An 11373-nucleotide genomic window follows, 5' to 3' on the forward strand; every position below is an offset into this window, starting at 1 on the left:
AGCCACTTGACCTCGCAAGCCTGTGCCTAAACTAGGCTCCTCAGAACGTCACTTCATCGTCCCGACTGAGAGCCAGCATGAGTTCATTCTGGAAAGACTCTTTGCGCTTTTCCCAAGGGAGTCCTCCACTTGCAGAAGGTGTAAACCCTACTCGACCACGTGGGAGATGCACCAACTTTCTGGAGTTTCTCGCCGTGATGTTCTCGGATGCGGAAGGCAGAAAGATTGGGATGCATCCAGTTATGACGAGCTCTTCGCCAACCTTTTCAGACGTCAGCATGGGTGGGATCTCATTTGATGTGAGAAGAGTTAGAGCCTCCACGTTTCCCCAGGGCTTGGTTGATGAAGTGCTGAAAGACCGCGAATTTCTTGTAGTCAAGCAGCCTCGCTCCACAGGGACAGCCCTTTGCAATGAGGAGACGCTAGATGAGATCGCTACTGAACTTCAAATCTAAGACATAGTGATGTTCGGCAGCATATGAACATTATTGACTTTTTAGGGGTCGTTTACCACGATACTGGAAGCCCTACGTGTCCTCGAATCAACCCAGCTCTGGTGGTGGAATACGCGGAACTAGGCAACCTGAAGTCGTTCCAGGCAGATGGCCTTGGTCGTGACATCGTTGACAAGTTCGATATTTGTCATGACATCGCTGAAGGTCTATGCTGCCTTCATCAATGCGGCGTCATCCATGGAGATATCAAAAACACGAATATCCTGATGTGCAAGCATAAAACTCGCAACTTCGTAGCCAAGGTCTCCGACTTTGGCTTTGCCATCTCCGTTCACGATGAAAATCCACGCCTCGTTGGTCATACCTTCTATCTGGAGGCACCGGAAGCCAAATCACCGCTGCAACCAAAGCACTTAGTGCAGCTTGATATTTACTCATACGGTCTCCTGCTTTACACTGTGATGAAGAACGGAACAATGTTTTATGACAGCATACCAGTAGATGGTCGTTCAGAGAATGTTGCGAAGATGAAGAATTCTAATCTCTTGCCTGCCCTTTTACAAGCGAATCTGCTCCAGACTATGGACCGCGACAAGTGTCTTCTCCTGTTGTTCTGCAAAGTCTTAGCTTACTGCCTGCGTACAAACCCGGCCGACCGGTTTGGTAACATGCGCGACGTTCTGGACCATCTGAAATGGGCGAATCCACGAGATTTGGATCTATCATTGCATCGCAACGAAGATCTGTACAAGGTTTTGCGGCTTCCAACGTCTCTCTATACAGAATCCAAAGACCGTATACTAAAGGCATTCAACCAACAGCTAGATAAATACTGTGAAGATACCAAGCTCGAAATGCCTCTCATCGAAATGCTCAAGGATTTATACAGGCGAAGAATGGAAAGAGAAGTTGAAATGATCATATCTAAGCCGACAACCTCAGATGCAACGCATTACGATATTTGTCCTAACCTAGATTTAACCCTATGGAGATTCAACATCGGGCTCGCAACTTACCCACAGCCTCCTGAAAAAGGCGTTCAGGCGGCCTCAAAGTATGTGACGCTGACAATCTGAGCCACTTTCTGACATTTAACAGGAAAATCGAATCGCCTCCGACTCAGATACTGTTTGTCAACCAAACAATGCCAGATGTAAGCGTACTTCTCCACTAATCGATAGAAGTCAGTGACCGTGAATAGTTATCATCCCATCATGATGTTCTCCAGAAGATGTCTGATGCCATTAAACTCTTCATCGTACAGGAGCTTGAGCGACTAGGGGTGCAGGACGAAGATCAAGGACGTGCTGGAATCGCAACCTACAACCTAGGTTACTGCTATATTGCTGGAATTGGAGTCAATGAGGACATTGAGGTTGGAATTAAAAAAATGGAGCAAGCAGCGAAATTGGGATGTGAGCGAGCACGGAAGCAACTTCTCAGGTATTACGCATCTGAAAAGGTTCTTGATAACCTCCAACAGACCAATTTCGCTCTTTGGTCTGAGGATAGTCTCGAGGAGAGGGACAAGCCTGCCCTCCGCATGCTTGCAACCGTTGCACCGGACGTCCACTCACATCTACGAGCACAATGGGCCCTTGATCGTGCTCTCGTGCTTGACAACGCATCAGCAACCACCACCGTGGACCGCCCGTTGATGACGTGGAGGGCCCAGCTACTCCACTTCGCAGCGTCAAATGATATGCCCGAGCTTTTGGAACAGATGCTTCAAGCTGAGCCAGCAATTATCAACGCCAAAAACCACTATGGGCAGACACCTCTCATTGCTGCGTGCCAGTCGGCAAATCTCGGCATTGCGCTGTATTTGTTGAACAACGGCTCGGATGTAAATGCCCGGGACGAACATGGGTTTACAGCATCACACTGGCTGATATCATTTTCCCATGGTGAGAAGCAGACCATTGCCACATCGTTGGGGGCTGAAAACGTGGATCCCAACGTATATGGGCTATGGCCAGAGGCTTTAAAAGAAGGCCCACCGAATCTCCACGGCGGACCGGCCATTAACGGCGCACCCCTACATTGGGCGATAGCTTGCAGTGATCTTGCTGCTGTAGAACTGCTTATTGGCATGGGAGCGTCCGCGTCTCAGTTGACGCAGTATAGGCCAACACCTTTGGAATACGCCTGCAGACTTAGTGAAGCTAGCATCTTGCTCCGGCTACTGGAAGATGCTGCCACGAAGCTAGCAGTTGCCGAGTATCTTCCGCTACAAGGCTCTAGTGGTATGATCCAGATCAATGCTCTTTTCTGGGTATTGTGTGGGACTTCTCAGCTGGCAAGATTGATAAGACACGGTCGTGACTTCGATAAAAAGACCGAGCAGACGATCAGGTGTCTCATCGAAGCTGGATGCTCCTGCGAAGGTGTTTTACTCGCTCAATCATCGAAAATGTCAGCGCCATTTGCGACTGCGTTTCATCACTGCAATGCCGAAATCATGCGCGCTGGGCTAGCTCATGGCTTCGCACCGTACATTGACACAACATTTGGTAAAGCAGCATCTGGGGGTCCAGCAATGTCGCTAGCCCTTGCCCATAGAGATAGAAAGATGTTTCAGTATCTTTTGACAGCTGGGGCATCGTTGACATGGCGAAACTTGAATAAACAGCCTCCATTGTCAATGGCAGCGAAAGAAACCGATGATGAATGGTTTGCAGAACGGCTCCTAGAGAAGGGTGTCGAATTGGATGACACTGAAGGCCCTATCACGGCTTTTTGGACTGCCGTCTACTGCGGGAACCTGAACATGGCAAGATTTCTCTGGGAGAAAGGGGCAAAGAGGGACAGCAGAAACAAACTGAATGGAACAACAGTACTTGGCCAATTGGTTGGTTTCCGAACACAAAACGCATCAGAGAGAATTCGATTCATCCTCGACCTCCCCGATCGTGACGAGGGAGATGGATTTGAAGTCCTACAATCCACCGACTACAACCATGACAGGATTTCTGCTTTGCACTTGGCATGTAGTCCTTATGCATCCACCGCTCCCTTCACAGAAGATCCTGAGACTGAAGAGGGATGTAGACTAGTATTATCCCTCCTTCTGCGCAAATTTGGAGCGCCTGAATACGTCAACAGCACACTCGGACCACACCACGACGTACCACTCGGTCTTGCCGTCGAAATCGGAAACCATCACGCAGTTCGCCTCCTGCTCGAAGCCGGTGCAGATCCTAATGCCCAAGACGAGTACTCTCGTACACCCCTTGACAAGCTCTATTGGCGCTACTGCTACCCGGCGACACTCGATGTTCTTGTTGAAGTACGAGATGACAAACGCAAGGTAGCTCAAAGACTCGCCTATGTGAATCGAAACACCTCAGAGGTCTTGAGTCTGCTGACCAGCTACGGTGCAAAGGCAAATGTCTTCCGGTTTCCTTCGTGGCATCAGTCAGATCCGGGATATCGCTCGCCAGACTGGGTCCTAGCGAGGCTTCAAGAAAACGCTGAGAGGCCACCTGTTGATCACACAACGCCTATGTGGGGCGGTATGCCGATCTCCATTCCAGAGCGTCCAATGCAATTTGAGGCCCGAAGGCGTCTGGCCGAGCAGCAGGAAGCTAAGAACGAGAAGGCACAGGCATAAGGCCGCGAGGCAAATAGAGTCCGACACCGAGGACTGTGGAAGGCAGAACTAAGGTGCTAGAGAGTGGTGGTACGGGAGAGTAGGGCCAACGGACATGATCAGATGGCATATGTCAGTGGTGAGTGCACTCCAGTGAGTTGTCATAAGAGTTGTATTTAGGTATGTCAATATTATCTTTACACTAGAACGTCTTTTATTAAATGTTCTAACATAGTATTTGTCCTCATTTCAATGTAGCTTTATGAAGAACCAACCTGGAATTTCTTAGATTACAAGCCCGTTGATATATTGATTGAACACTGACGGAGATACCCTACATCATTATACTTCCATTTTCTACGACATCACATTACGGTGCAGGATGAAACATATTCCTATAAAACTTTTGGTGTTCTTCTGGCCAAGACTGCAGCAGGATTATTGTACTAAATTGGGGGAGTACTATTCTTAATAAGGAAGTCAGCTCATTCAGTATAGGGGCTAGATTGTCACTGAGATGCTCCGTTGCAGCGGCAAAATAGCGCTGGTCAACTACTTATGACGCACGCCTCTGTAGCTGCACCACTATTGGCACGGTCATGGTGGGAGCACCGCTCAGTCATCTTGCAAGTGCCACCTCGAATGATCATGGTACCACCGTATTTGAGGAGCAGTTGCCTAATGACTTAGTCCGTGAAACCAAATGAGTCTTCGATATTGTCATGGCCGATACTCCTCAGCCTCAGGTCACGACTGTTGTCAAACCAACAGCCTCCACGACATTATCAAATGGCGACGTTGATAACAAGCATTCGTATCCAAGGACCATCGATATTGATAGGGTCATGTTCATTACACTCCCAGGGCCAAAGGTAGTAAGTATATACCTCGTATCAAATATATGCTGATTTCATCAGCTCCGTCTAACTGATATTCGACGCCCACAATCCTTGGTGACTGTGATACCAGTCTTGCGTCAGGATGCTCCTGTGGAAGAGCAGTGGCTCAAGAATTTCATTGCCAAATATGAGACATGCGATGATGTTTTCTCTAATAAGTTTCTCAACGGAATTATTTTTATCGCCCCGTTCAGTCTTGAAGTTACACCTGAAGCACGCAGATTGCTTGAGTTTAAGGGGAATTCATGGATAGAGATACTGAAAATCAAGGAGACAGAAGTTCTTCTGCCCTCGGGACCACATATTATCTTTGAACAGGATGTCTTTGAGATCCGGAGGCTCTATGAAGATTCTCAAGGTGCCTTTGTGACCTCTATCGTACCTGGATCAAGTGGGTAAGCTTACGTGCATTTCCGTAATTGGATTTGCAAAGACAAGCTGACTTCAGTATTCACAATTAGTGGACATTTACCCCTTCGACTTGGTGGTGAGCAAAGTCAAACTTTCGGTATTGCAGTTCCGTCACGTTTTCATCACGCTATTCCCTCTCGACTTAGTGGCTGGAGGATCGCAGTGAAAGATATCTTCTCGATTCAAGGTATCAAAACTTCAGTTTGCAACCGAGCTTACTATTCATTGTACCCACCCGCACTCCAGACAGCTGATTGCATCAAGCTCTTGGAGAAAGAAGGCGCCTCGGTGCTGGGGACGACGAAGCTAGCATCCTTTGCAGCAACTGAAGAGCCCGTTGAGTGCGTTGACTATCAAGCCCCCTGGAATCCTCGAGCCGATGGATACCAGTCGCCAGCAGGAAGCAGTAGCGGAAGTGGTGTGGCGGTTGCTTCGTATCCGTGGCTGGACATATCGATCGGCTCCGACAGTAAGTCACTTTAGCAACCAAATTTTCTTATTCGGCATGACTAAGTAACGAATATCAGCAAGTGGAAGTGGTCGGAGACCCGGTCATTGGAATGGATGCTATGCCATGAGGCCATCTCACGGAGTGCTTCCTGCAGCAGGCTACATTCCCAGTTTCAAGTTTGTTCCACCCTGCCCATATTATCGATCCGCTTTCTAATGATGCTGGATGGCCGGAACAGGCATTTTGATACACCAACCTTCTTTGGAAGGGATATCGCAAAATGTCAGGAGTTTGCGGATGTCTGGTATGGCAAAGAATTGCCAGGTGGTCGGGAACCAGTGTGTATTATCATCTCTTGCTATATCAGTACATCTCTAACTCTGCGCCCAGCTGGCTCCATCTCTTGTTTATCCCACCGATTATATGTCCATGATATCCAACAAAGACCAGCTCAATGTCATTGACAAATTCACAGCTGATCTGGAGTCGTCTTTGGGGGTGCAGCATACGAAATTGTCCTTCGATAAACTTTGGGATGTCGATCCGCCGGAAGAAGCCAAAGGAAGGACTCTCCAAAATTACATGAACAGAGTAAAAACCCTGTTCCTGTTCAAAGAGCTGAAGTGATGACCAACGAAAGGCATGCCGGGATTCGTTTTTCTATGACGACTATCACAACTTCGATGAATTCAGAGGCGAGTACCAACGCAAATTCTCGAAAGAGCCTTATGTGAGCCCACCCGTTAGATGGCAATGGTGAGATCAAAAGATAGCTAAACTTATTTCTTGGATTATTTACTTGTCTCTTACAGGGAATTGTCCGCGACGATCACGAAGCAACAAAGGGACATTGCTGTTGACCGATTGGCAGTCTACGGAAAGTGGTTCTCCGAGAAAGTCCTGAAGGTGGGAACGATGGACACTATAGTAATAATACCAATCGAGAATATCTCGCCTCGATATCGCGACGAACCATTGGTGTATGGCCTTCAATCACAGACAAATCCTGTTCTTGAGCTACGCTCGCCTGCTGACCCGAATTTTTCAAGCAATCGTTTCAATCCCGAGGGAGTTCCAATGCTCTTTCTATCACCAATCCTTAAGGCGCCCGAATTCACTGTTCCAGGTACGCACCCATCCCCTCGTTATGTATCCAAAATCGAAAAATTCTCATCCTTAATCCGTTGTTTCAAGTTGGTGAAGTTCCATTCCACTCCAAAGTCACAGGGTGCACGGAGCATCTTCCAGTGGCAGTTTCTCTACTTGCATGTCCAGGTAAGGCCCTTGAGAACGGACTGCTGTCAAATCTGGAAGCTCCTCACTGAGAAAATTGGCATTTTGTGTAGGTCGTGATATCGAGCTGATCAAGTTGACTCACAAATGCTTGCTAAAAAGTGGGAGACCTACAAGTATATTGGCTGGTAGAAAGATGTTTTCTTGAGGAGTACTTGGGATATGGCTGCATGTTATTCCCCATTACAGATAACAATCAGTTTAGACAACCGTTGTAGAGCAGTATGAGCTCAATGCATGGATTGGGTGTGTGTATAGCTATGGCTCTGCGGTGTAGGCTTTTTCTGATGCTGGCATGGAAGGTCTGTAACTCGTGGTTCAGTGGTATAGGATCTCGATGGGGTGCTCTGGACGATATGGAGCTAGGGCTCAGATTTCGTTACGGCTGTTAACTCTGTTTAGGGCGCTTGATAATTCGAAATATCTCTGAATGACAGTCAAAGCACCTTTATAGTTGATGGTCAGGGTGGCCAAAAGAGAGATTGGATGGTGCTAATGTTCAGGTAGTCGCCTCAGTCGTTGTAGGTTCCAGACGCAGGCAAAGGTCCTCACTAGGTGAGGCCAGCACAAACTCACTGCTCTGGCAGTATCCTTACATCAGAAAGAAAACAAAGCACTGCGTGATCACGATTTCCGGCTCGTGGGACCAGTTGGAGAGCAGTAGAGCTCAATGCATGAATTGGGTGGGTGTACTTCGTAAAGCTACCCAGCTCGCCCTGAACAGATAGAGCAGCATAACGCGAGTACAGCCCCGCGCGAAAGTATCGGACCAAAACGCGTTATTTTTGAACACGCGTTTTTTTACACCCTGTTTCAAGCAACTCCTATGGCTCAACGCAAGGCTCTGGCGCCTCTTGAAATTAACAGGAGCTATGGCAAGGAGTTATCTCCATACCAACGAGGTCAAATTTCTGCGTACAAAGCTATGGGGTTGACAAATCAAAAGATTAGTCAAAATTTGCAATGCGGCAAATCCATCATTTTTAATACCCTTGCTCAAAATCCACTGCGCAATCAAGGCAACAGCTTGCCCCGTTCAGGACGCCCCCAGACGTTGAATAAGGTTCAGAAACACAATATTCTACGTCCTATTCGTGTTAATCCAAAGGCCACTTATCAAGAAATCAAGTCTGAAGTTGGTATTAGTATCTATTAAAAGACTATCTATTGAATCCTCAAAGACGAAGGCATTACTAATTAGTTAGCCAAAAAAAAGACCTTTATTGACTCCTTAATTAGCTACTAAACGACTTAAATAGTGTCAAGAACGAAGAAATTAGATATGGGCTAAGTGAAGCAAGATCATATTTAGTGATGAATGTTCGCTTAAAAGAGCCAGTAGAGCGCGTCGAACATGGGCCTTTTGTATACCACAATAACGTTGGAATTCTGATATAATTAATACATATAAGAAGGGCAAAGATATCAGTGTTATGATATAGGGTGCAATTCATAGAGAAGGTCATTCGGATATTATATTATTAGAGCGTAATCCTAATTCAGAGAAGTCAGGATACACTGCCAACTCTTATTTGGCAGTACTTCATGAGCAGATGCCTCGACTGTACGAACCAGGGCGCAAATTCATGCAAGATAATGCCCGAATCCATACTGCAAAGAAGATTATCAATTGGCTTCAAGAGGAGGGCATAGAATTGATGGAATAGCCAGCCTATAGTCCTGATCTCAACCTAATTGAACACCTCTGGGCGCAACTCAAGCAATGGATCAATAATCACTATCCAGAGCTAATTAATATAGGCAAATTGGAGGAGGATTATTAACGTCTGTTCAGAGCAATTTATGAGGGTTGGGATGCTATAGGAGAAGAAGCTGTGGCCAATCTCATTAAGAGTATGGATAGTTAAGTGAATGCGGTCATTGCGGCTAAAGGATGGTACACCAGATTCTGAATATCGATTGCCTATTTAGGAAAATAGCCCAGCCTCAATCTCTGGATGTTTCTGAACATTCTGAGCCGTTTTTCATCAGAATCCATCAAGTTGGTAACTTACTATGGTAAATTGTATGAAGATGGTCCAAAATGTTGGTGGGGTCTGAAAGTGTGGGGTTGGTCCGATACTTTTGTCCTAGTATTGTACTACAGTAATCCGAAGGCGGGATGCACCTAGAAACCTGCTAACGTACCTGACCCAGAAGCGCAACAGGTCCAGAAGTGCAACACTGCACTAGCGCGGGATCTCAATTCCGGCCGCAAATTCAAGCCATCAATTTCAGCTCACCGCCGTTCAACGAGTATTGATCTAATGATAGTGAGCTTTTGATATGTTGTTCGCAGAGATAAGTTCTATATCCTATCAAATTATGGCTGATGCATTTGCTGATTTGCCTAAGGAGGAGCGTATCAAAAAAGCTATTGATGCATGCACTCAAGAACGTACTTAAGAACGTAGATTATCAGCAAGAAAGGCTACGAAAATCTACAATATAGCTCCCTCTACTATTACTCGGCGCATTAATGAGCAAACGAAGCCAAAGAGTCGCTCTTATCAATCTAAATAGCTTCTAACGCCTGTTGAAGAGCGTACACTTGTGAGATGGGTAATACAATACTACAAATGGGGGTTACCACTTGCTTTAAAGCATATTCGTCAATTCGCGCTCGAAATCCTTACTCGCAAATACCCTTAATTAGAGAGCAGCAAACCTTCTCTAGGAGATACTTGGCATAGAAAGCTACTTAAACGACACCCTGAAATCAAACGAGTAACTATCCGTGGCCTTGATCGAACACGAGCATCTGCATCTCTCAAGATAGAGACTCTTACGGAGTATTTTGAGCTCTATCACTCCTTACAACAGAAGTACAATATTGCGCCGCAAGATACGTACAATATGGATGAAAAGGGGTTCTGTATGGGCGCTATTCAACGGTCAAATGCTGTTATTCCAGTAGGAGGAAGAGCAGCATTTCTACGTCAAGATGGAAACAAGGAATAAGTCTCTGTTTTAGAGACTATTTTCAGTCCATCAAAAGGCTAGTTGGTATCAACAACTTGATACGCAAAGCGCAAAGATAGCTACAAGCCCTAAGGGATGGACTGATAACCATCTCGGATTTCTATGGCTTTCTGAGCATTTCGACGTTGAAACAGCTAAACAGCAAGTTGGCGAATATCGACTACTTCTTCTTGATGGCCACGAATCATACTGTACGCTTGAATTCATCGAATTCTGCATTGAAAAGAAGATAATTCTGCTGGTACTGCCTCCTTACACAACTCACTTGTTACAACTACTTGACGTTGCTATTTTCGCGCCTCTCGCAAGATATTATAGTGCTGAAGTTGAGGATTACTCTCGAGAGAAGCACTATTAGCTTGAAAAGGAGGATTTCATTTAATACTATCAAACTGCTCGAAAAAAGGCTTGCTATTTTCGCGCCTCTCGCAAGATATTACAGTGCTGAAGTTGAGGATCACTCTCGAGAGAAGCACTATTGGCTTGAAAAGGAGGATTTCATTTAATACTATCAAACTGCTCGAAAAAAGGCACTTCGAGAGAGTAATATCTACTCTGCATGGAGGAGCACAGGGATCTTGCCTTATAACCCACAAACAGTTATTTCGAAACTGCCAAATCGACCTGTTACCCCCCCTGAATCGACTCAAATTCAGCTTATCCTTAATGGTAGCTCTCCTCTTAACCTCCTTATTGGCGCAGATCACGATTATATCACCAAGGCTATGCAGGCTATCAAAGATACAATGCTAGGGAGCCCTGCAGAGCATGCTATTCGGACTATTGAATTTCTCAATGCTAACAATGCTATTTTGAGCAAAACGAATGCCCAATTGGTAGCTACTGCGCGCGCTCGTCAACAGGCCAAAAAGACTAAGAAGGTTATTGGCAAAGCACGCTTACTCAGCAAAGATGACGCTGATAAGTTACGTATGGAAGCAGAGGCTAAGGAGGCAGCTGATATAGCACACAAAGCTGCTATGGAGCAGAAGAAGAGGGAGCAAACGCTCAAAAAGGCGCAAGAGGAGGCAGATAGAGCAGAACGGGCATCTCTGCGTGCTCAGGCGAAGAACGCACGCGAAACGCAGGCTGAAATGGCTCGATTGGCCAAAATCAAGCAGTGTTTGTTTACATAATGCCTATTTGAGCTATTCCAATAGATCCTATCTCAAGGAGAGCGCCAGCGACGTTGTTATAATGTAGAATTCCGAATAGTGCTCTCTGACCCAAAATGCCAAGCAAATTGCGTTGCACTTCTGGACCTGTTGCACTTCTGGGTCAGGTACGTTA

At 46.2% G+C, this 11373-nt stretch overlaps 2 protein-coding genes across 2 annotated transcripts; both read left to right on the forward strand.

The window, feature by feature from the left end:
- Positions 1 to 77: 77 nt before the first annotated feature.
- EPUS_05818 (uncharacterized protein) lies at positions 78 to 4068 on the forward strand (the record flags this gene model as incomplete). The annotated part of the gene is made up of 4 exons (XM_007787269.1): positions 78 to 282; positions 501 to 1509; positions 1554 to 1608; positions 1657 to 4068. 4 exons carry the CDS (start codon positions 78 to 80, stop codon positions 4066 to 4068), a joined length of 3681 nt encoding a protein of 1226 aa, XP_007785459.1.
- A 701-nt stretch (positions 4069 to 4769) lies between these two features.
- On the forward strand, positions 4770 to 11219 carry EPUS_05819 (uncharacterized protein; the record flags this gene model as incomplete). The annotated part of the gene is made up of 9 exons (XM_007787270.1): positions 4770 to 4922; positions 4965 to 5341; positions 5408 to 5826; positions 5885 to 5984; positions 6047 to 6146; positions 6199 to 6399; positions 6449 to 6564; positions 6621 to 6934; positions 10684 to 11219. 9 exons carry the CDS (start codon positions 4770 to 4772, stop codon positions 11217 to 11219), a joined length of 2316 nt encoding a protein of 771 aa, XP_007785460.1.
- Between the last annotated feature and the right edge of the window lie 154 nt (positions 11220 to 11373).

This window comes from Endocarpon pusillum, assembly GCF_000464535.1.
Source record: "Endocarpon pusillum Z07020 unplaced genomic scaffold C653857, whole genome shotgun sequence".
Lineage (NCBI taxonomy): Eukaryota > Fungi > Ascomycota > Eurotiomycetes > Verrucariales > Verrucariaceae > Endocarpon > Endocarpon pusillum.